Source organism: Suillus subaureus (genome assembly GCF_016647635.1).
Source record: "Suillus subaureus strain MN1 chromosome Unknown BJ212scaffold_7, whole genome shotgun sequence".
NCBI lineage: Eukaryota > Fungi > Basidiomycota > Agaricomycetes > Boletales > Suillaceae > Suillus > Suillus subaureus.
The window spans coordinates 194,143-217,019 of NW_024538563.1; the positions used below are offsets into that span (position 1 = coordinate 194,143).

General features: G+C 47.2%; 9 protein-coding genes across 9 annotated transcripts; 4 read left to right on the plus strand and 5 right to left on the minus strand.

Annotated features, from left to right (window-relative positions):
• Positions 1 to 5,633: 5,633 nt before the first annotated feature.
• On the minus strand, positions 5,634 to 6,314 carry BJ212DRAFT_1336046 (uncharacterized protein). Its single transcript, XM_041334930.1, has 3 exons — positions 6,043 to 6,314; positions 5,881 to 5,975; positions 5,634 to 5,829 (listed from the first exon to the last, which is right to left on the minus strand). Exons 1-3 carry the CDS (start codon positions 6,200 to 6,202, stop codon positions 5,734 to 5,736), a joined length of 351 nt encoding a protein of 116 aa, XP_041195934.1. The 5' UTR covers positions 6,203 to 6,314; the 3' UTR covers positions 5,634 to 5,733.
• Positions 6,315 to 6,546: 232 nt separating this feature from the next.
• On the minus strand, positions 6,547 to 9,423 carry BJ212DRAFT_1585949 (major facilitator superfamily domain-containing protein). Its single transcript, XM_041342381.1, has 11 exons — positions 8,993 to 9,423; positions 8,821 to 8,928; positions 8,653 to 8,767; positions 8,532 to 8,599; positions 8,353 to 8,483; positions 8,238 to 8,299; positions 8,096 to 8,215; positions 7,623 to 8,045; positions 7,334 to 7,569; positions 7,127 to 7,301; positions 6,547 to 7,058 (listed from the first exon to the last, which is right to left on the minus strand). Exons 1-11 carry the CDS (start codon positions 9,140 to 9,142, stop codon positions 6,940 to 6,942), a joined length of 1,707 nt encoding a protein of 568 aa, XP_041195935.1. The 5' UTR covers positions 9,143 to 9,423; the 3' UTR covers positions 6,547 to 6,939.
• Positions 9,424 to 11,113: 1,690 nt separating this feature from the next.
• On the minus strand, positions 11,114 to 12,362 carry BJ212DRAFT_1297366 (uncharacterized protein; the record flags this gene model as incomplete). The annotated part of the gene is made up of 8 exons (XM_041332578.1): positions 11,114 to 11,175; positions 11,225 to 11,293; positions 11,375 to 11,425; positions 11,449 to 11,716; positions 11,771 to 11,803; positions 11,911 to 11,970; positions 12,035 to 12,092; positions 12,139 to 12,362. 8 exons carry the CDS (start codon positions 12,360 to 12,362, stop codon positions 11,114 to 11,116), a joined length of 825 nt encoding a protein of 274 aa, XP_041195936.1.
• Positions 12,363 to 12,535: 173 nt separating this feature from the next.
• BJ212DRAFT_1336066 (uncharacterized protein) lies at positions 12,536 to 13,022 on the plus strand. Its single transcript, XM_041334931.1, has one exon. It carries the CDS (start codon positions 12,565 to 12,567, stop codon positions 12,832 to 12,834), a length of 270 nt encoding a protein of 89 aa, XP_041195937.1. The 5' UTR covers positions 12,536 to 12,564; the 3' UTR covers positions 12,835 to 13,022.
• A 227-nt stretch (positions 13,023 to 13,249) lies between these two features.
• Positions 13,250 to 14,901, minus strand: BJ212DRAFT_1336068 (uncharacterized protein). Its single transcript, XM_041334932.1, has 2 exons — positions 14,729 to 14,901; positions 13,250 to 14,707 (listed from the first exon to the last, which is right to left on the minus strand). Exons 1-2 carry the CDS (start codon positions 14,877 to 14,879, stop codon positions 13,476 to 13,478), a joined length of 1,383 nt encoding a protein of 460 aa, XP_041195938.1. The 5' UTR covers positions 14,880 to 14,901; the 3' UTR covers positions 13,250 to 13,475.
• Positions 14,902 to 15,408: 507 nt separating this feature from the next.
• BJ212DRAFT_1477965 (uncharacterized protein) lies at positions 15,409 to 15,968 on the plus strand (the record flags this gene model as incomplete). Its single annotated transcript, XM_041339639.1, has 2 exons — positions 15,409 to 15,481; positions 15,526 to 15,968. The coding sequence occupies 2 exons, from the start codon at positions 15,409 to 15,411 to the stop codon at positions 15,966 to 15,968; spliced, it is 516 nt and encodes a 171-aa protein (XP_041195939.1).
• Positions 15,969 to 16,732: 764 nt separating this feature from the next.
• On the plus strand, positions 16,733 to 19,207 carry BJ212DRAFT_1477966 (Acetamidase Formamidase; the record flags this gene model as incomplete). Its single annotated transcript, XM_041339640.1, has 24 exons — positions 16,733 to 16,777; positions 16,836 to 16,849; positions 16,906 to 16,924; positions 16,974 to 16,993; positions 17,046 to 17,085; positions 17,147 to 17,201; positions 17,261 to 17,371; positions 17,423 to 17,457; positions 17,510 to 17,546; positions 17,601 to 17,648; positions 17,697 to 17,977; positions 18,037 to 18,053; positions 18,107 to 18,185; positions 18,233 to 18,238; positions 18,289 to 18,315; positions 18,365 to 18,442; positions 18,490 to 18,522; positions 18,572 to 18,602; positions 18,660 to 18,696; positions 18,744 to 18,805; positions 18,860 to 18,874; positions 18,922 to 18,971; positions 19,025 to 19,078; positions 19,130 to 19,207. 24 exons carry the CDS (start codon positions 16,733 to 16,735, stop codon positions 19,205 to 19,207), a joined length of 1,272 nt encoding a protein of 423 aa, XP_041195940.1.
• A 199-nt stretch (positions 19,208 to 19,406) lies between these two features.
• BJ212DRAFT_1477967 (uncharacterized protein) lies at positions 19,407 to 21,790 on the minus strand (the record flags this gene model as incomplete). The annotated part of the gene is made up of 6 exons (XM_041339641.1): positions 19,407 to 19,850; positions 19,906 to 19,998; positions 20,052 to 20,207; positions 20,262 to 21,004; positions 21,060 to 21,603; positions 21,671 to 21,790. The coding sequence occupies 6 exons, from the start codon at positions 21,788 to 21,790 to the stop codon at positions 19,407 to 19,409; spliced, it is 2,100 nt and encodes a 699-aa protein (XP_041195941.1).
• A 104-nt stretch (positions 21,791 to 21,894) lies between these two features.
• On the plus strand, positions 21,895 to 22,615 carry BJ212DRAFT_1297370 (uncharacterized protein; the record flags this gene model as incomplete). Its single annotated transcript, XM_041332579.1, has 3 exons — positions 21,895 to 22,153; positions 22,200 to 22,346; positions 22,509 to 22,615. 3 exons carry the CDS (start codon positions 21,895 to 21,897, stop codon positions 22,613 to 22,615), a joined length of 513 nt encoding a protein of 170 aa, XP_041195942.1.
• Between the last annotated feature and the right edge of the window lie 262 nt (positions 22,616 to 22,877).

The following is a 22,877-nucleotide window of genomic DNA, read 5'->3' on the forward strand; positions in this document are numbered from 1 at the left end:
TACAGTGTAGTTTCCGACTTGCTTATTCCTGGCATGTTTTGTAATCGAATTAAACGTTTCTCTTGGACTGCACAGGTTTCAAACCTGCCAACGACAGCCTTTCCTCTCTCTCGGAATACACTTTGACATTCGCTCATGGATAGTTTCGTCGGACTTTTTCTTAACTCGTGTTAGCCAAGTGGTTACCACCACAGAATCAAAATCTGTGTCTCTTGGACTGTGCAGGTTCGAAACCTGCCGAATGACAAGTTTTTTTCCATCAGAACACACCTTCACATTAAATCCTGGGTCTCCTCGGAGGTCCATCCTCACTAGGCCCAGTCATTGCGCCGAAACCTCCTTTAAATCCGATAGTCTGTCCATGAAATGGAATTCACTTCGTGCCTCGCGAGTGTCGTATCGGAAACATGAGATATATCCCCGAGATGCGTACGTGCCAAGTTCCAACCTAGATAAGGCGAATATCCGCCTTCTGGTCCCTCAGTGGACATTCTTTCGGACGCAGTTTGCACGCCCACGCAGGCGGGGAAGAATGAAGTAGACGTTGCCGCGAGATGGCGGCTTAATGAAGGCATGCAATTTGTGACAGTGTGCGAGGCACAACTTGATTGACCAAGATCCTCATCAAAGAAAAGTGTCTATTGTTTTCGTGTCTAGATTGCGATGCTTACACTGATGCACACCTAGTTTCAGTACCCTGTGCATAGTCAGATATTCACTGTCTAGCCGACATCCACTTATTTTCAGATGTGCCTTACTGGTTGCTTGAATATATTTCTTGAAGAACGAGATTGCATGGCAGACAGTATCGCCAACGATAAGATATCGACAACCGCTGTACAGAATGAATCAAGGTCGGTCTAAGCTAATGGACCAGGAACTCTAACAAGAGCTGTATACTTCTTCCGTTGTTACCGAGCACCAAGAGACCGAGACTTTCTGCATAATTTCAACTTGCCGCTGTGTACAAATGTACGCATCCGTTGGCAACGACTTATGCCAGTAGCAATATAGCAAGAAATTGGTTTGCCACAGACTGTTCTCTTTAAATATAAATACTTTGGGGCACCGAATAATACCCCTACAGAGCACCCAGCAAACATTTCCCGTCCTAGACAGTACTGCTAGTTGACACATGTACACGCTCCTGGAAGGCAATGGAAGACATGCCCGTCGCTGCGTCAGAATCGGTCACGAGCTTGCTGTGATATTCTCGAACGCTAAGGATGAGGCGTGGTCCCAACACAAACAACTGCACATTCGCAAGGGTTTGAAGAATGCCAGTAAAAATGACAGTTCCCATGGAATTTGAGTCCTACAACGATGATGAGCAGTGACCACATGCAAATGTCAGGGACATATCAACACACCAAGAGGGATGGAGAGAGATACGCAAGCTGGAGGCAAGAAACAGCGGTAAAGCTAGCGCATGCAGGACTTCAGGAAAACAATGATAACCACAGTCACATTGCGAGCTCACCTTCCAAAGTAAAGGGCATGAGACTTTACCAATACTGTGAAATAGTCCTCAATGGCCGATCCTGTCGATTGTCCGACTCGGAGTAGTCGCAGTTCACGGAAGTGTTTTACAGCAGTCCAATTTGAAAGAAACAGTGCAAGGACCTCCCATACGGTATTGAGTATCCAGATCGTTGAAATCAGAAGCTGTACATCTCTTGTATAGTAATAGGTGCACGCGTGAGTGCTGGAGAGTATTAACTCCTCTGTGATCCATCCTATGAGCTTCATTCTTCGAGCTGATAAGTAAAGCTTACCCCCTACAATATACTTCATTGCTATCGCGGCAAGCACTCCGCCAGCAATATTGACAGCCAGGAAGATTATAATGAGAAAGACGAGCACCTTCCTCGATCCCTGATACATGGCATATAACCGAGTAATCATGATAGCTTGTGCAATGTTCTAGTCAGGGCGAGATCACTGGAGTATTGTAGTCGAGTAACTCACCACCCAGCATGGCAGCTGTAACTACGTTTGTCCAATCTATTACCTTAATCACAATATTACCTAGATGTTTAACAAACCTAATCAGCGATCACCATCATAGGATAAGACGCTCGAAACAAACTCACACCTGTTGTGGTCGTTATGCCGGGACAAGTGCGATGTTCAAGATTTCACTCACCCCTACGTATATGTGTGCAGTTAATTATATGGGAATGAGAGAGGGGTAAAGAATACTCACAGCATCCGTCTGTGGGACTGTGGGAAGGCTACCTTTATGCTACTAATCAGAAAATACAAACCCACAGTATGTGAGACATACCGAGAATCCATGTACTGATTGTGAGAGATGGCTTGTCAACACAGTGCTACATCATTGGCATCGTATACTTACACAGCATATAATATTCCAGTATAGCGTATCTAGAATATTTTGGAGTCAGCACAACTTACCAACTGCGCCTCTAATATAAGTTACTAGTACGTACGCTGAGGTACAAAACTGTCATCAGAGACAAGCGTTGCCTCTGCGCCGAATGGATGTTATGATCCTCTTGTTGTTCTGACACGCAACTCCACTCACCCAGACCAGTTCAACCTATTAAGGCCATTCTTAGCGAGACGGCTGCTCCGGCAATGAGATCAACTTACCTCTTGTGCGAAGGTCATTACTGGAAATATCATCGTGATATCGGTTGTTTTCCAATACCACTTGCTGCTCACCCCAATCATATATCACTATAGCAGAAGCGGCAACTGCGGAACCGTGTCAAGGTTAGATCAAAACAACTGTCTGATTGGCTCTCCACGAACCTATCCAATAACTATTTAACTGAGCCGAGCTAATTAGCGGCCACCAACTGGAATCATTTGAGACTACGGTCATATTCAAGGAGTGGGTATCAGATAGTGGTGAACTTGGTAGATGTGTAATGATAACGTTCATGCTAGATATACCATCTCCGGCGCTTGTATCGCTAAAAGAGGCGTGATAGAGATAGATGGTCGTTCCTTCCTCAAAGCCCTCGATTGGTCAAAGTGGGTACCATGGGGCGAGATCAAGTAGAAAGTGGAAGTCCTTGATTGAACCAGAGTAGATTTTCGGTTGCGAACCTGCAAATCAGTCTCACGCACAGGGAGTGTTTGAAGAGTGGGAATTTTCGAAAAGTTGTTGGTGATGTCAGGAATTTGTTTCTAAGATCTTGCTGCACTTGCATCTGTTCAGGAGTTCCGTGAGTAAAATTGTGTAGTCATCGATCTAACATAGGTCCAAGCATGATGCGACCATCGTCATCGGCTACCGTTGCTTTCCGAGTCAGGCTGACATATACATTTGTACTCATTGGATGCAACCCAGGGGTATGGCAGTTCTTCTAATAAATCTTCTCAAAGACTCGGCATGGTACTAGAGAAGTGTGCAAATATAACTCACCAGTCTCGTGACTGATAACACCCGTTTGTTACATCTCCAAACCACACCCCTCATCGCCCAACCACGCTGATTCGTATCATTTGCAGTATCTGTCATATTCTAGATCATACACTGAGATTTGATCCGCAACAAATGAACGGATGCTGCGCAAACGTCTTGGGAGGGCGAAAAGAAACATGCAAGCAGACCGACCGTTCAACATTTTCCCAAGCTGTCCCTCAAATCTCTGGTCACATCTTTGCCACCCCATATGGTACCGGCCTTTCACTGAGGTGATTGCAGGCACTGGAGATTATACGGGTCAATGCGTAGAGCAGTTGTACGAAGGGAATCGCAGTATGTTGACACAGCAGGACCACAGCTGCTATGCCGACGTTCGCGATGTATGTTCGATAATTAAAATGGAGGATGCACCGTGAATCATACTCGGGGTCCATCCAAATGACCATCGTGATATATGTCTTTACCATGTTCCTTGTCACCTCATCCTCCCTGTCCCGTTTGAATCTCACCAGGGTGAAGGTACCTCGCCCTTGCCGCGGCGCTGTAAATATATCGATAGCTGCCTAGTAGAACTTCAAAGACGTATGCGGAACGGCGGAGAGCTGGGAAAGTTGTGGTGGCAGTATAGGAGCGGTGAAACCAACGAGGATCGAACACACCTAAAGGCGAGCAAGCGACTACAACAGTTTTCTACCGATCCATCTCACTTTCAGGTGCGCAATATGCTGATCTGCCGGACTAGCACGCATGGGCAAGGGACACGGAAGGCGGACGAGTGCTTGCGGGAGCGTTACGGTAGTGATGAGAAGTGCAGAGGTCTATGAGAAGAAGAGACATCCAAGAAGGGGAGAGACTGGAGTGGAGGATGGTAGTATTGTTCTTAGAGTATTACTTCAAACCTGGAACATCAGTACTCGCAGAGATTAAACTATGTAACCAAAAACTTTTGCGGTCTCGTTCTTGTGGTAGATGTTGTGCGCAGTTTCAGTGCATGATCTATCCATATCCCATCTGAGCAACTCGTTGTGGCACTTGAAGCTACGCAAAAATAAATGAGGAGGGGCTCGCCGAAGGTGTGAAGAGGACGGGGCTGCTTCTGGATTCGGAGAGACTCAGAAGAGAGCGGGCGGCATGATTGATTGCACTGTTGTTTAGTGAACATAGGAAGTTGTCACTAGTCTCCCGTAGTTAGGCTAATCTAATGAAGAGTCGTTCTGAATCCTTCTGTATTATTAGGGGAACTTCGTTGTGGATATCACCCATGTTCGCTGTATGAGGATGTAGTTTTGAGCTCGGCACCTATGGCAAATTGAAAGGGTAGCTATACCATAGCGGGAAATAACATTGTAAAACAAATTGTTCATTCTCTCCGGCCGGTGCTACAGATAATTATATGTGCGTTCACCAGAATATCCGATGGTCTCGAATGTATCTCCCGTACCTGTACCTAAGATACCAAAGTAACTCCAAAGAACCCGACGAAATAATAAAACAAAAATGGTGAACGAAGGTCGATACATGCTGAACGAAGTGTGTTGTCATAAGTAAACCGAAGTGGTATTGCCCATTAAACCCTGCTGTAGCTTAAACACTACAGAGGATATGGCACTGTCCTGGTTATCAAGGAACAAGTGTCTGGAACTGTAACCAACGACAGTAAGCCATCGTTCCGCGAATTAATTAAATAACTCCACTTACGTTCGTATATGGATGAGACAGTATGCATCGCGTTCATGCAATGACACAATAACAACCTCCGGAGCTTGATGACGACTCCTCTTCTACTGGTGTTGACGATGTATGACTTTCATCATTGGCCTTCATAGCGAAGATGCTTGAAAATGAGTCCATTGGGGATGTAAAAAGAACGAGGGTATGATTTTTACAAGTGGAAGGTGTTGTATGAGAGACAGTAGTTGCGAGTACTGCTGATGGACGAGAGGCAAAGTTGGTTAAACTGATAGAAATTGCAATTTCTGGAGACTTATATACATTTCTACCGCGACTTGATCAGCGAGAGAACTTTGCAAAATCTCGCATGTTCCTACCTAATTGTCACCAAAATATCACAGTCAGACTGAGACTTACCAGTCACAGAAACCATGTCTGGAGACCGCATTGACACGTAAACAATAAGCAAGCTAGCAATAGCGAATACATGTGGGATTATACATCGTGTGAGCAGCGACCTTCCGATGGGTAGGACGACTCCGGAGGGGCTTGACAATAAGGTCGTCCCGATTAGGAAACCATAGTATTCGCTGCAGAGGTCCGACAGGGAACCCAATTGGCTCCAGAGTTGGGAGATGGCCAATATTTTTCCGAGGTACATTTCATCGGCTCGCGATATCGGCCTGCTCTAGCCGGAGGACATGCATGCACGCGTCCAGCAGCGCGGGCACAAGCCCAACGGAGAAGGGATCTGGAAGGTAAGGACGTCAATATGCCACACAATAAATCGTTCAATCCTCTATCTTAAGCGTATTTCTTCGATGGGGGTGTCCGCCCGAGCAGTACATCATGTATCCGTTCAAATAACTGCGTGATATTACGGGGAACTGACGAGAAGCATCAGGTACTTACACTTGTTGGATTGTGATATGAAGGGTGAGCTCGCTCATTACAATTGCTCGGCTTCCTAGCAGGAAAAGATGGAGTTGATGGAAAAGTTGGCATGTAACGCCATGGTAGGTGATGTGTGGGTATGGGACCCAGGTGAGAATTGAGGGCGAGGCTGAAATACCCGAAAACGTTGAGAGGTTTAGTGATTTTTAGCTTCCTTGATTTATGCCCCAGCCACATGCGGCGTGTGCCTGTGTAACGTACGTATTAGATGGGACGAAATTGCATACAACTTGCGGGCCTGGTGAATCAATTCCCGGTACACGACCGAGTTTTGCTAGAAATTTATTTGTATGTGTTTGACAACACCTTGCACCTACTTACATAAGTAAGTTGTCTCTGATTTTCCTAATGGCACATTCAAGAATCGACATCCCAAAGCTATAACGGACGCCTTATATCCAAAGAAATGTGGTATTAGGGGTAGAATCTCTCGCACAAAATGTTTCAACTCGATCCATCGAGCTCGAGTGGTACATGGCTCAGCTGACAGTGACACGTTTATCCACATGACATCAAAAGAAGGCATGAGTCTCAAAAAAACACTGAATTCCATTCTGCGTGCGATGGTATGGAGACACTTGTACGTTATAGCCTTGTCATCAAGTACATGGTGGGAGAAAAACAGAGTTGATGCATTGATCATCGCAAGAAAGCGACGGCACTTGAAATCATATGCGCCGTGCAAGAGCAAGAGATAGCAAGAGAAACAGGAATAGCACTATGAGTGAGGACAGAAAATTGTAATGCCAGAGGAATGTAAGTAGTATGAAGCATTCGCGGTGACAATTACTCCAATGTTGAATTGCATTTTGATTCGGGAAGGAGGGTACGATTGAGACAGGGTGGAGGGGGTGGGACCATAGCAGCACGGCATCATATGCCATTGCTAGATGTTTTCTTTAAAATGGGCGTATTTAGCCGTCCCCGGACTCGGGCCCCATGGCTATTGTGTGATTACTGTCAACATGCTTGACAATTTTTTTATCTCCAACAATCCCAACACCGTGAAGGGAAAGCGCTGCCAGCAGCGCAGCTATTCACCGTGACAATACAAATTGTCAACAAGACACTCTCAACGCAGGCCGAATTCGCAGTACTCACCCATAAGCGCAAATGAAGCGCAGGTCCACTGGGCAGATCTATAACCCTTAAGCTGTGCGGAACGTGGTGCGTTGGTGCCAGCAGAGTTGACAGTAACGCCAACATCAGCAGACTCGTTCTTAACCACGATGTTGAACACAAGCGTAGATACGGCAAGTCCGACTGCAATGCCGAGCTATCCCAAATAAATTGACATTAGAACAGGACAGTATCAGTTGGTTTAACGCCACTTGCCTGTGTCATAGTTTGAAACAGAGCTCCAGCCACGCTGCGCTCGTGTGGGAGCGCGACTTTGGCGATGAAAATTGTACCAGAGGAGTACACAAAATCAGCTCCGAACACGACAACAACCGTGGCCGGGAAGCCAAACGCCCAATACGTTGCGGTCGGGTCAATCAGCGCAAACAGGATAGCGGCAGATGCTGTCAGTAGCGTTCCGCTGACTGGAAGACAAGTCAGCGCTACATGTTATAACATTCCTCGCACAGAGCCGTACCTGCAAAGATGACCAAAGGCAATTTGCCAACAAACATTGCAACAAAGACGTTGCACAAACAGCCGACAACGAACAATGGAATGAACCGAAGCATAGTATGCACAGGTGAGAGCAAAAGGTAATTCTGATAGTACAACTTGAACGGAGCGTAGTCAGCGTCCTCGTTCCTCCGAGCAGTGGAACATGGACGTACCTGAACCCAGAAACTCCAGCTCATGAAACCAGACCAATTCAAAAATGCAATGACGAGAATAACAGCCATCCGGCCCTTTGCTCGCGTCCAAAGCGAGAGCCTCATCAATGGCGGTGGTGTCCATGCGGACGTTGTGCTTGATGGATCATCTATAACTTGCTCCAAGTATCGCTCCCAAAGCAGGAACAACACAACCATGATAATCCCGACGATTAGAAGGACAATGATGTCTAGCAATGATTATGAAATTTAGCAATACGTGACACAGAAAAAGTCTTACATGGAGTTTTCCAGCCTTGAGAAGCAACTTCTCCTTGGCCAAGTACAAATACAATCAGGACCAAACCAACAGTGACGAGGGAAGCACCGATCCAGTCGACAGCTTCCGTCGAAGTCACATCTGCAGTCGAATGAAATCATACCGGAAATACCCGTTAGAGCAGACATTACTGCAACCAAATAGAATGGGGAGCGCCAATGCGTCCTTTATGAGAACATAAAGGATTCAGCGTCTTGCATAAACAACTTATGACGTACGAGGATATTTGTGTGAGGACACCGCCGATGATCATGCCAAATGCGCCGCCGACAGGAGCACCCGCTGAAAATGTTGCGAAAGCTATTGAACGCATTTTAGACGGAGGGAATGCATGCGCCAGGATACCGAGCTGATAAACTGCATGAGTATTCTAGCTCAAAGTATACGAGATACTCACTGCAGACGGTATTGTAGCGGCGGCACCAAAGCCTTGGAAGGCGCGCAAAGTGATGAGGGCAATACCACCTGTAATGACAGTGTGAATGAATAGAACTGACCGATAGATAGCTGGTACTCACTCTGTGCAAAGCCACTAGCGAGAGAAAATGCAACCTGACAGATAGTACCCATCATGAACGCCTTTTTCCGACCATAGATATCCGCCAATCTGCCAAAGAACAAGAGAAGGCAGCCCTAAGAGAGAAATAAGCAGGGATGCAGAAAGATGAAGAGAAACAATAACGCACCGAACTGAGCGAATAGGCAGATACGAGCCACTGCAGCTGCACCTCCGTGACATTCAGGTCTTTTTCAATAGTTGGGAGCGAGATAGAGACAGAACTGGTACTAGCGGTCTGTAATTAACAATAGAAAACCGTCATAAAAATGACGCAGAATATGGTTACGATGAGGGCATACATTGACCACCATTGCAGCGGTGCAGGTGATGATGATGAAGGTAGAGCGCCAAAGACTGCGCTGTACCGGCTGTACGCCTGAATCATGGTGCTCGTCCTTCTCGGGGTTGAGATCTTGATGGGCTGGTGGACGAGTAAGCTCCCCAGACATCACTTCTCGCGTCTCCCGGAAAGTTGACAGTGCAAGACTCGAGGAAGAAGAATCCAGTGTTCGTCATGGGCCGCAACCGAATAACTAAACTTAAGTCTTCGGATTCCTTGTATGTATTAGTCGGGTCAAGAAAGGTCCTCTTACCGATGGCGTTAGTTCCCGCGGAAGCAATGCCTTATCTATAATATTACTCATGGACCGAAGTTCGAGTCGACATTCAAGAACGGATCATCCATAAATTGGTGGTTACATATATAGTGGCAGGCAACGGGGTCGATATTATGTAATATTCAATTAGCCATACTAGCACGGAGTTTACTCAGTCTCCCGACTCCACTGGTAGGCTTACTAAACAGTTCCTTCATTTTCTGCACGAACTGGACCGTTGAACACCACCTGCATCGAGAATTTTAAATTCATTCAGCGTATATTGTGCGATTATGGAACTTAAGCGCCTAAGCCCGAGCAGAAGCTTCAAGCTTCAGGACCGGTGCATCATAAATCAAAGACTATATGACTCATCGATACAAGAAAAAACCCACGAAAAACTGCGCCGTGCGCGATCATGAAGTAGTCTCCATGCATCGTAGTATAGCCAAGTTAGACCTTCAAAGAAGGAACAACCATTCTTCCTTAAGCCTCCAACGTTTCAACATGCCACGTAAAGCACAAAAGGTAACAGAAGGTAATGCTCTACAGGTAGAAGAAACGACAGAAACGAAAACATGCAGTGCCAAAGAGTCAAAACCACCGCGGGTGGGGTAACCATTAATCAGATAGGGAGACGATTGATAGCAAATGTTGAATTTGGATTCGTGGGTTCCTCTGGATTCTGGAACGCGTCAGGTGCGATCGAATAAATGCAAAGGGGGCGTATACGAGTCCGCGATAGCATGAGTAGCGTCCATCATTCCTGATAGGTATAGGATATCGATGTCTTGCTTGGATGGGGATGGTGAGTATCTCAGCGTCGCTAGACCTAGGCTGGACAGCAATAATCTGGTCAGATTCGACATCTTTAATAACCCTGTTGTGTCCGACGATACCAACACAGCGGAGGAAAAGCGCTGCCAGCAGCCCGGCTATAATTACAGTAACCCCAACGATATGCTCTCAAAGCAAGATAAATTTGCAACACTCGCCCATAAGGGCAAACACAGCGGTGGTCCATTGCGCATCTTGATACCCCATGAGCAGTGCGGACGTCGGTGCCGCTAGAGTTAATATCAACGCCGAGCTTGGCAAATTCCTTACCAACTACAATGTTGGACACGATTGTGGACATAGTTAGACCGAATGCGGTTGATCTAACCAAAAACGTGTCAGCTTAGCATAGGACAGTGTCAGTTGTTTCACGGAACTTGAATGTGTCAAAGGTTGGAATAGCGCTCCGGCTACGCCGTGTTCGTGCGGGAGCGAGGTTTTGGCGATAACATTTGTACTGGAGTACACGAAGTCAGCGACGAACGCGATGAGAACACGTGGAGGGGAAACCGAAGGCCCAGCATGTTACAGAGGGGTCGATTAGGGTAAACAGGATGGCGGCCGTTGCTGTCAAGAGCGTTCCGCTGGCTGGCCCACGAGTCAGTTTCATATGTCAATATTCCACACATAGACACTTACCTATAGATATGACCAAGGGTAATTTGACAATGTCCATCAGCGGTCATGAGCATGAAAAAGCCGCACAAACAACCGACAATAAACATGGGAATCATAGTTTTGACCGGTGTTAACTGGATAATACAACTAAAACGGAGTAAGCAATATCGTCCCCTGGGAAAACGGAACATGAGCATACCTGAACACAGAAGCTCCAGTCAATGAAAGCACTCCGATTTAAGAATGCCATGACAAGGATAACGGCCATCCGTCCCTCTGCCCGAGTCCAGAGCAAGAGCTCACGAGTGGTGGCGGCGTCCACATAGATGCCGCTTCTGATAGATCCTCGTCAATGATTCGTTCCGGCTTCTACTCCCAAACTAGGAATAGCGCAAGCATGATAACTCCAACGATAAGGAGCGCGATAATATCTATTGATGGTTTTAGCACATGATCAGAATGGTTTAGTGACACTTTTACGTGGGGTTTTCCAGCCGTCCGAAGCAATTTCTCCTTGAGCAAGTACGAATACCATCAAGACCAACCCAACTGTGACACGGGAAGCACAAATTCAGTCGTCACGTTTGACGAGTTCCGATAAGGGAGCGTCAGCATTGAATGAAATCGGACCGGAAGTTTCAATCAGAGGTAGCCAAGTAAAATACAGCGCGCCAATGTGATCTGTGTGACAACATGAGAAATACAGTGTGTATCAGTAATCATGACGCATGAGGAAAGTCGAGTCAGGACATCGTCAATGATCATGCTAAATGCTCCTCCGACAGGGGCACCCATTGAAAAGGTAGCGAATGCCACTGAACGTGCTCTCGACGGAGGGAGCGCATGCGCTAGGATACCGAGCTGAGCGAGTACTTTTGTATCGAAATATCTCAGAAGAACTTGCTGCGGATGGCATTGTAGCGGCACCTCCAACACCTTGGAAGCCACGCAAGACGGCGAGAGTAAGACCATCTGTGAGAGTCTGTGAGTGAACGGAATACACGAACGATTAGAAGGCACGCTAACCTTGTGCAAAGCCACTACCGAGGAAAAGGCAATCTGGCAAGAGTATCAATTATATTAATAAACACCTTTTAAAGATCCACCAATCTGCCAAAGAACAAGACAGGGCAGCCAAGATAGACAAAATAGAAGGAGCAACGCACAGAACTAAAGCGGATACGAGTCACTGGAGCTGCTCTTTCTAAACCGGCAGAGATGGGGATCTGGAAGGCAAGTATGTCAATATTGAATATACCACACAATACATCGTTCAGTTGTCTATCTTACACATATATCCTTGATGGGGTATCCGCCTGAGCAGTACATCATGTATCCGTTCAAACAACTGCGTAATATTACGGGGAACTGATGACTAAGAGAAGCGTACTTACACTTGGACCGTGATATGAAGGGTGGGCTCGCTCATCACAATTGCTCGACTTCCTAGCAGAAAAGATGGACTTGATGAAGAAGTTAGCATGTAACGCCATGGTGGGTGAGGTGTGGGTATGGGGCCTGGGTGAGAATTGAGGGTAAGTATCAAGGAAGCCGAAATACCCGACAACATTGAAGAGTGTGGTGGTATTTTAGCTTCCTTGATTATGCCCGTGGACATAGGTACGTACTAGATGGAACGAGATTGCATACAACTTGCGGGCCCAGTGAATCATCAATCAATTCCTAGTAGCGCGACTGAGTGTTTGGTGAAGGGGAATGTGTTTGCACGTGTTTGACAACACCGTGGGTTCAACATATGCAGACTTCTTCGGTAATTTTTCCTTCAGTCGTCAACACCTTCCTCCACAACATTGATATGTATGATAATCTCGAGCGACCTGGCTTTATTTTTTTTCTTCGCGGTACCTGGCCAGATACTCTCTACTGGTAGGGAATTCTGTCGTTCGTCAAAACGCGATTCATCCGTAGTCTTTCGTGAGTCGCGAGTCGGATCTTTGTTTATCCTCAAAGTTCCCCTGCCTCTTTCCTTTGGCTATGATTCTAACACTTCGACCAACGCACCATTGTGTACAGGCGCCGCATTGCTCATTGCAGCTCCTGAAGTGGTTTTTCGGTGCAATATCAAATAATCCCACCTCGTGCCGTGTGCAGACTGTATATATGTACACGCAGATAGTGTGTGGGATGGATATGTTCACCCGCTGTACATTGGTTGAATTAGGAATTGTACTTTCGTGAGCACTAGTAGGATGCTCGTTATGCTATGCACATGGCACTAGTTGTGCTTTATTGAATATATGTTTCTTTGCTCCATGCTACCAGCTCAGCTCGAACCATGAATCATTGTGTGTCCTATAATGCTGTGTAGTTGTACTGTGTCAGTGCTCCATACCTGTGATAGTCACTGACTTGCAGCAGAATCTTCGGATTGCCAGTCTTGAACTGTTTCACGGTAGCACATCCCCCGTGCATCATACCGCTAGGATTCGCTAGAATTTTTCAACATAGAAATCCTCGAAAGGAGTGCCACTGACAGGCGTACTAGTAGATCTAATACAATAACAGGCCAAGGGAGACAAGACTTTATATATTTGACCCTACTGTATCATAGCTTTCGAATAATCCAAGTATGAGGTGAATCTGGCTGCAGATAGCCTCGGATTGCATTGGCTAGACCTTCTAATACATCGATAAATAGAACACGCTCTATATCCATCGGGTTGAACTCATTATTCCTACCAAAAGGAACGACGCGCGCCAAAATGGCTTTTTAAATGTTCGCCCATTCAAATATCTTTTCACGTTCCAAAATCCTCGTCGCGAGAAATTTCAGCGCGATCTCGGATAGTCCTCGAGGATCTATCAAATCGAAACACATGTCCTTGTTTCCGCTAAGCTTCTTCAGGTAGGAGGGTACTCGCGGGACCGGGCGACGCAAGTTGGATGGACTCCCAAAGGTAGGGTCCTGGTACTCTGACCAAGTGCTGGGAAGGTTTGCTAGAGGCCGTGGAAACTCCACGTATTTCCAAACATTGCCAAATGCAAGGATTACGCCGATGGTCGTGAGCGTCGAGTCTCCCATAAAAGCAAAGTAGGCTTGACGGGAGATCTGCATCGCCGCGGATGAAAAGCCGTAGTTTTTGGCCCGCAGACTCTTTGGCTTGATCTCGACCAAACAAATAATCTTTTCACGTACGATAACTGGCGGCATAGAAGGTGGCAGCTTGATACGGCGAAGGATCTGAGCAAAGTCAGGGACAACATGTGCATGGGGCACTTTGGCCTGAGTGCGTCTTGGAGGAGTCCTTGGTTCCGAGAAGAAGGGGGACACTGATTCACTCCTGCTACCCTCACTGCGGCCACGTCCGGAAGAGAGTGAGTCAGGCGGAGACGAGTCGAAGGATCGAATTAAAACATGTTGTGGTGCAACGTTGCAGAAGAGATCATCCCCAATTGAACCGGGGAATGTGTACCTTTCAAGAGCGCGATTCCATACACAGTACCACGGAAATTCTCTATGCTCAGCATTTGCTGCTGAGATCGCCGTCATCAAGATGCCGTCGGCCAGCATAGATGTCTTGGAATCCCTGGACCCTTGTATCGCAACACTGGAGGGCATTTGTTGGGACTGAATCAACGGAGCAATGTACTGAGAGGGAGCCCCTGATGAGACAGTTCGTCCTCTGGGCCCTCCAGAGGGTCCAGAAGCGGCAGGGGGCATGGAACTGGTTGACAGTGCACGAGAGCTGTCAACGCGCAAATTATGCGGAACTTTCTCGCGCATCTGACTTAGTTGAAATGGAGGAATAAGCTGATTGGAGTCGGAATGGGACTGTATGTTGGAAGAGTTCGACTGTGCAGACTGCGAAGAACCCGGGGAGCGGTCATAGAGGAATGCCGTACCGTCAAGGTTGTCATGGGGTCCAAAAGAATACAGGGGAGATTGCGGGAAAGGCTCGCTGGGAGCACGGTAACGAGCTAGATTGTCCGATGGAGCAGGTGCTGGCGAACGGTAAAATGGACGTTGAGGTGTGCGAGGGGAAATGCCTGATGTCGAAGACATGGATGATTGACTATCGGAAGTGTATGGCGAACGGGATCTATGAGAAGAATGTTGTGAAGTTGGGGTGGATGAAATTGAGTGTTGATGGGAATCATAGCGCTCACGATCCATGACTCAGTACTACTGAAAGTGATCATGGAGATGAGTCCAAAGAATCGAGCTGTTTTTATACCACAAGAATACCATGCTTCTCCAGGAGAAGAAATCATGCGCCGTCCACAATGGCCCGTGGACTCGGGATAAAAAAGAAACAATCAACCAAATCCGATCAATTTGTAACCTGGCGCTGGATCCCTGTGGAAATTAATAAAGCATTGTTCCAAATGTCGGAGCGTCGTGGCAAGTCCGTCTATAAACCACAGATCCACGCACACGGGAAGGAAAAGGAGTAGAGGTTCATTGTTTTCCGAGTCTGTAGGCGATCATTGTCAGCCAGTGTCAGTCAATCAATCCACAACGAAATTCAGGTGCACGATTGATGGCCTGATGGACTTGTGTTGTGGATCTTCGGACGGTGGCTGTGCCGTTTTACCAAGGACTTAAAAGCAGATTGCCGTATATTAAACGAACATTAACCGCCCTTCTCGAATTCACTCTGACAGCGACAGCCTCCCAACTGAATACTAAATCTTACATTATAATGTCTGCATCCGAACTTCTACGTCAATCGATGCAAAATTTGAGGGTGAGTCCGCTTTATGTTGCCCAAACTAGTTCCTTCGAGTGAGTGACACAAAATCAGGTCGCTGAAACAAAGTCAACTCTACCGCCCCTCGTACCATTCAAGTTCACGTCTCCCCACGAAAATTCAAGTTGTCCTACCCAGCCCTACAACATTATAAACAAAATTTCGGCTTCTGGCTCAGCGACCAATGGCTCATCGAACTTGGAAAACACACACACCTTCCTGAGGATCGTTTTGACCCTCCACTTGACGAAGATTTCTGGATGAGAGGTGTCGCGTACATTTGTGAAACTGTCGGCCTTGAAGGTCTGACCGTTGAACACTGCTTTCAGCCAAAGACGAACGGCGCACCTCCTCAGTTCCTGGATGTCGATGGAGAGGTGCTTGTCTTATCTGTGTGCGATGATGTCGAGGACGACATCCCTTCGCAGCAACAGGTAGATTATTTGACGAATCTTCTCGGTAGACTGCCGCAGTGGTGGGTCAATATCTATCCGCGTAATGATTGGGAATGAACGTAGAAATATTATATTTTGATCTCGAGCCTCTGCCACTGTTGACTTGGAATACTATCTCAGGCTGTACATGACATAACCACCTGTTCACCACGCGGTTAAGTTGCTGTACTTTGCTCATCTGCCGATCGCAAGATGATTGCAGTATTCGTGTGATACTTTCTTCAATTGCGCAGGTACCTGTCAATTTTCAGAGTTTGCGTGCACGTAGTACTAGTTAGTGTCGCACGTGCTTTGTCACGTGTGCATAGTCGACAGTGCTATTCTAGAACTTCCAGTCTCAAACACTCAAGTCAGTTTTTATTTCCTTGATGTTCAAGGTTCGCACGTCACGTTCCTTGAAGAAGGCACCATGGTTAAAATCTTGAGAACGTATTTGTCAAAAGTCGTGCGGTATCTGTATTGCATGCCTTCAATGATAGTTTGCAACGCCGACTGGTAGTGACCACGTTCCGGACTCAACTTGAAAGTATGAAATCGTCATTACCTGAGAGCGAATGTATGATAGTAAGTGAGAATATTGGCTTGCGCTGTTCCGTTATGACGTTACCCAGTAACTGGTCCAAAATTAGGCCCTGCACGAGACTCAAGACGTCTGACTGTTTACAGGATTGTCACCCACTGATAACTCCCATGGCGGTATAACGCGGACCGTTGGTCTTATCAGCAGCCATTATAAGCTATTGGCTCTAATCATGTTGCTTTCCTTTTCGACTCAGCCTTCTCGTCCCAAATCTCATCACAGAGCGAAAAGCGATTAACTGATGGCAACTATCGCGAACTCTGTAGCTCACCCTACCGTGGTTTCGGTACGCAACTGCGTCCTGTTCACCTGCGGAAGTTGACAATTTAGCACTGCTCCCCTAGGCTGATCCTTTCGTGTAGGTTTTTGGGTTGATGTGTTCATATATTTTAACTTATGTCGATTAACTGCAAGTCCTGCAAGAGAGCAGAAGGTTTGTTCCGCGCTTCACCGTAATTACAGCATTTGTTAACATTTTTCAGAACCTGCACAACCGCTGGCAGTAAGTTGGTATACTGTTCGTTTCGCAATCGATCCCATGACCCCGTTCGCAGTCCCGACATTCCTGCTATTGCCACAGTGAAGCCCGGACAGGTGTGTCACGATAGCCTTGGATGAATATATACATCTGTCTTACGTTCAATTATTTGCACAGGTGTTTAACGTCGAATGTGTTGACTGGACAGGAGCACAAATTGGTAACAACGATAGTACGTATACGGGCTTACGCCATCATAAGGATTGGATTTAATGCGACTATTTTCGTCAGCGAGCGATGATATCAGAGACATAGACCTGACCAGCGTTCATAATTTGTCCGGTCCAATCGCTGTGGAGGGCGCCGAGCCTGGAGACTGTCTGGTAGTTGACATTCTTGATGGTATGTCGTACCTGGTTACTCCCCTGTGTTTCTTTTTTTATTTGTTCGTAGTCAGACCGTTTGACAAGATGCCCTGGGGCTACACCGTAAGGACTCTCACAGAAATGATGATTCAGCAAAGCGCCTAAAGTGCAACAGGGTATTTTCGAACTCGAGAACGGTGGTGGATTGTTTGGTGAGCGAAAACAAATACCATGGTTCACATTTTTCTGATCAAAATTTTACGTAGCTCGCGAATTCCAGAGCAGAGCTGCAAAGGCTATCTGGGATTTTAAAGGTTTGGTTCTTTCTACGATACACGTGCAATGTAATGACATGTCTCCAGGCGTCTATGCCACTTCAAGGCACATTCCTGGCGTGCGCTTCGCTGGCGTGTCGCATCCTGGTTTGATTGGCACAGCACCGTCCGCCGAGCTATTGGCAACCTGGAACAAGCGTGAAGGTGCCCTTATTGAAGCTCATGCCAACGCAGTTCCACCCGTCGCCTATGGCCCATTGGTACCAGGTGCCTATGTCGGCCAAGACCTTCCTAATGATCTACGTGCGAAAATCTACCGCGAAGGCGCGCGGACAATTCCTGGTAGAGAACATGGGGGCAACTGTGACGTAAGCTTCCTCTAAATCAGCCCTTGTCATCTCAATCGTAGTAACTGTCTGCATCACAGATTAAAAACTTGTCAAGGTGAAGGAAGCTCACTACAGGCTTTCGTTGTTCCTCACATATTTTGGATCAAGGGGCTCGCGTTGCTATTTCCCTGTTTTCGTGAAGGGTGCAAACTTGTCTGTTGGCGATCTCCACTTCTCTCAAGGAGATGTAAGTATCTTGATTACGCAGTTGTGCCCGTGCTAACATTCATGCAGGGCGAGGTAGGCTAGAATCTATCAGTGTGTCGATGATCTGAACGAACGCTACTTAGCTGTCCTTTTGTGGTGCCATAGAGATGGTGTGGGATTTCTGCAATCTTGTCCTGCTTTCACTAATGTAGCTTCTAGGCTGGAATAGTTACCTTCAGCACTAGCATCATCAAGGGCGGTGTTGAGAAGTTTGCTATGAGGCAACCCATCTTCCTGGTATGTATTTGTCTCAGGTGGCCATTCACCGGTGCTGACCGTCACAGCCCTCTCCTGTCGATCCGTTATACTCTGCAAAAGTAGGTGCATAGGCACGTCACTTATTTCAGTTGCTAATCCAATTGCTAGTTGATCTTCCAGGGGATCAGCGTAGACTACCGTATGCATGAACACATCGAATGCCATATCATTCATTATTGACGATAATAATTAACAGACGGCGATGGTACCCAGTACAACATGGATGCGTCAGTGTACTTTCCCTTGATACACTGATGCATAGCTCATTGACTCTAATTAGCACGGTGGCCTATAAGCAGGCTGCTCTGAACGCCATCGCTTATCTTATGAAGATCGGTTACAGTAAGTCCTGCGTTGCAAAATGGACCATCTACTGATCAGCGAGTGTAACCGTAGCCCGTGAGCAAGCATGTAAGTGTATGTTCTGTGAGAGGAAAAAGTCGCTCATTTCCATTCAGACCTTTTGCTGTCTGCTGCGCCGGTGGAAAGCCATATTGGCGCAATTGTGGTAAGTCAAGTCCCATGTAAGTTCTTCGATAGTTTTATTCAATTTTATCTTAGGACTCTCCAAATGCCTGCGTGACTCTCGGTCTCCCCTTGGGGATCTTCGAACATGTGAGTTCGTTGTAATACATGTAGCCGATTTTACTAAATAATGTGCAACAGGACATTTTACCCAAGGATGAAGGTTTGAAAAAACTGGAATTCGGACAATGTGCTGTGCGCAGCGATGGCGTACTGTAAAAGATGGCCAAGACTATGAAATCTCTGCATAAACCAGTCCACGATGATGTATTACAATTGATGTTACATGCACAAGCATTTTATACAGTACTATACGGAGGGTTTCTTACCCTCACCCCGAAAGAACAACAATCCGAAAAACCTGTCATACACCTGTTCCCCCTAGACTCGAACAGCGAGTTGCCGCAAACAGGCCGAACTAGTGTTCTGTGACATTGAGTCCGCGAGGAGCAGTCACGTGCCACTCTGCTTTCAACACCTGTGAACCGGGTTTGACGCTACTGCACACCCACTCAAACAGTCCATCATTCTTTCCCGCACGGCCTCCAGTGGTTGACCACCTCGCATAACACCCATCTCCTACCAGCACCTTGCCCGAGTCGATGTCAGCAAGGCCTTCGGGCTCTTGCAATGTGACTGTAACACGAGGGTCTGCAGGAAGCGGCAGAGATGTGCGAATGACGACATTGCTGACGGGCTCGTGGTGCGTATTTTTGATGGTGGTTGTGATAGTATGCGTCGTAATCGCCTTACCGTTTAGCACGGTGAAGTCGGGTAGTGAGTTGACAGCGCGATTGAACTGGGTGGTCACCGCGGGGTCAATACCAAGAGAACATTGGATAGTTTGTGGTCGGTCGACACTCTGCTTCGATGTGCAAGGTAATGGTTTCGGAAACTGAATATAGGAAACAACGTACCGTGATGTCGCTGTCAGAAATGTGTTTTCCATCCAGGTAAGTGTGAATAATGCCCGGAGTTAGTACATAGTCGCTGGTATTCGAAATTTCGCACTAGAATGATGGAGGTGAAGCTGATGCGATGACATAAACGAGACACCACCCACAGTCCAAAAGACGCGGTTATCAACGCTCGGTACTGCGACTCTTGTAAATAACGCTTTCAATGGAATGGTTGCTATGAGAACGTGATGGATCTCCCCCGCTGTACGACCTGGAATAAACACTTTTGAAGTCGCTATGTGAGTAATGGCTTTGTCGAGCTACGAAAAGATTATTGTCGGATTTGCTGGTAATAGGAAACAGTCATGACGCACCTCTCCTAACACTGTGCGTTCTGATGGCTGCGCTGAAGCGGGAAAGATATTCAATGGCTGAGACTGCTGCAAGTTTGGTGTTGGTTTATTGAAGCCAAGGGTGCTCTCTGTGGTGGCACCCCCGCCAAAACTCAACACACTTGAGTTCCGCGCAGTGGATGGATGTGGCGATGATGGCACAATCGTTGAGGAAGTTTGACCTGCTAGTGTACTTGATTGCACTAGAGTAGATCCAAAGAGACCCTGAGTTGTGGCAGTGGGTTGTCCCTGTAAAGCTCCAAAGGAACCCCCAGCCGCGGAGGTAGATTTCCCCCCAAAAGCTCCGAACACGTTGTCCGCTGCAGGTCCCTGCGCGGCCCCGGTTGAACCTTGGCTGGGGTCTGCTTGGTGAGGAACACTCTGAAAGCTTCCAAATACTGTCGAGGACGGAATATTTCCAAAAGGTGAAGCATGTACCGGGGCGTTCCAGAATGGAGTAACTTGGGCCCTGACCGCCGGTTGATGGTAGGCGTCAGACTGAAACAAGGACCCTTGTTGCCTTATCTCCATCTTCTTCGGCTCAGGTAGTCCTACTGAAGGAACACGGGGCTTGGCTGTTGTCACTGCAAGCTCCACATTGTCCCAATTCTCCCCGGTAGACTGAGAGATTTGGCATCGATAAGTGAGAACGACTGATGAAGAAGGGGCACCGTCGATGGTTGTGACATGTATTTCGTATACTGGCTTCCAGGTAGCGCTAACCCCTAGTGAGGACTCAGTGAGATGAAAATGCGACAGATTAACAGTAAGACAACTCACTGTACTTCAGTTCCAGCTCAGCGGTCGTAGCGGTGCGGCCAGAAACTGGTGCAAGAATAACAGTGGCTTTTGTCGTCAGGGACTGGGACTTGAGGAGAAGTCGCTGTGTTTCTTTAGCTATCTCCTTCTGAATATCCTTGATCTGCTGGTCAAGCACCGCAATAACTTCGGATCGACTCTTGCCAATGTCTACAAACTCATCGAATAACTTGACGAGTTGTGCAGGTTCCGCCCCGCCTGCCAGAGTATCTCCCTTGGCAAGGGAATTCATGTACGTCGACAGGAAGGTGAAACTTTCTTGCCTTAGTTGACGCTCGTCCCCTAAGCGCGTATACTCGGCCTGGAGACCACGAAGAACATCACTACTGACAGGATTAAGTTCGCGCTGATAGCCAAATGGCACGTTTGGTTTATAGTCGGATGAGCTGTGGTAGTAATCCATGACCAGCAGATCATCTGAACCAATAGTCACGGATGCCCGAACTCCATAATACGGCGAACACAGGATGGGAAGGTTTGAAATCTCAATGGCCTGCGACACATTCTAATTGTGTAGTAGTAATAAGCATGCGAGACGTAGAAGCTACTGAGGCCAATCACTATACACGTACCGAAGACTGGGTTAAGTCGAGGGGGAAAACACGAGTAACCTCAGCTACGTCAACCTGGGAGTTGAATATCTTCACAGACTTGATGGGAAAGTCAGTTGCAGAGAGAGTTATCACATTCATCCTGAGTGGCCTCGCAGAGTAGAGAAGGTGAGGTACATATACAAGCGTTTATAGAAGTCTCGAGCAAGCTTCGAGGATCGAGTCAGGTAAGTCAGTTGCATCACATGGCGGAACCGCCGAGGCCTGGGCCGCGACTTGTATTCGTAAATTCCAATATTCTCACGCTATCTTCCACTCCCGATACTGCCCTCAAAATGACCCATCCTATGGTCCTAGATAGTGCGCCCCACACGCTTGTAGGACACACCCTATGCCAGTCGGTAGCGCCCCAAGAGGCCCTGGATCCCGGATCAGAGAGAGTGCCAGACAGCCGACTGACGACAAACCTCCAATTGACGTTTGGTTTCCCTAAACAAGGCACTGGTTGACTACGGTCCGACAAAGTGATTCACCACGTAGACCAATGTAGACCACGGCTACTCGCGTGTTGAGTGTTGGATAGCTACCAAGGCGAATCCCGCTCGTGACGATGGCGCCGGAAGCTCTTCTGCTAGTATAGGCAACTGGGCAACTGCAAAGCAGCTAATTGCGGCTGTGCCATGCCTGGATCATTATTGTATATGTTTCACTCGATTGCTCTGGGTCACAATCACTAAATGGAATATCTGCGCTCAGCGTCTCAGACGGGCCGGTATCACACTCTAAAACCATGGACTTTTGAACGGTATGTTTTTATTCTACAAAACACTTTAAAACATAGATTTATCTTTCTCTGTAGATAGGAAACAGCTGAAAGTACGCAAGATTACTGCATCACAGTTCACCGTACGGCCTCGTAAAAAGCAGAACCGTGGGCCACCTAGCCCGCCAGGTGTACCTAGCTAGAATCCAGAAGTACGAAGATATACTATCATGTATTTTACCACCCATCTCACGACTCTTCCCTCTGTGCGGTCTCAAGTTGGAAACGCTGTCCCACTGCGACATCGAGCGTTTGTCTCGTCTCAACCCAGTATGGCCCCTGACAGATGCCAACCTCGATATATGCAACCCGTCCACCATCATTGGCTTGCTCCGACTATTTCCGGACCTCTCCTCGTTAAAAATCTTTATGCCCTCTGGTGATGGATTGTCCTTCGAGCCGTTC

What these genes read in the sequence shown, in the direction of transcription:
- BJ212DRAFT_1336046 (XM_041334930.1), bottom strand. Translation starts at nt 6,202, where the DNA reads ATGTGGCTGGGGCATAAATCAAGGAAGCTAAAAATCACTAAACCTCTC. An exon ending in ATCAACTCCATCTTTTCCTG is followed by an intron (nt 5,976 to 6,042) that starts CTAGGAAGCCGA and finishes AAGTGTAAGTAC; the next exon opens with CTGATGCTTCTCGTCAGTTC. An exon ending in ACCCCCATCGAAGAAATACG is followed by an intron (nt 5,830 to 5,880) that starts CTTAAGATAGAG and finishes TGACGTCCTTAC; the next exon opens with CTTCCAGATCCCTTCTCCGT.
- BJ212DRAFT_1336068 (XM_041334932.1), bottom strand. Translation starts at nt 14,879, where the DNA reads ATGGATCGTGAGCGCTATGATTCCCATCAACACTCAATTTCATCCACC.
- BJ212DRAFT_1585949 (XM_041342381.1), bottom strand. Translation starts at nt 9,142, where the DNA reads ATGTCTGGGGAGCTTACTCGTCCACCAGCCCATCAAGATCTCAACCCC. An exon ending in TCAAGGCTGGAAAACTCCAT is followed by an intron (nt 8,046 to 8,095) that starts GTAAGACTTTTT and finishes AATCATTGCTAG; the next exon opens with ACATCATTGTCCTTCTAATC. An exon ending in CGCTTCATTTGCGCTTATGG is followed by an intron (nt 7,059 to 7,126) that starts GTGAGTACTGCG and finishes CACGGTGAATAG; the next exon opens with CTGCGCTGCTGGCAGCGCTT.
- BJ212DRAFT_1336066 (XM_041334931.1), top strand. Translation starts at nt 12,565, where the DNA reads ATGATAATCTCGAGCGACCTGGCTTTATTTTTTTTCTTCGCGGTACCT.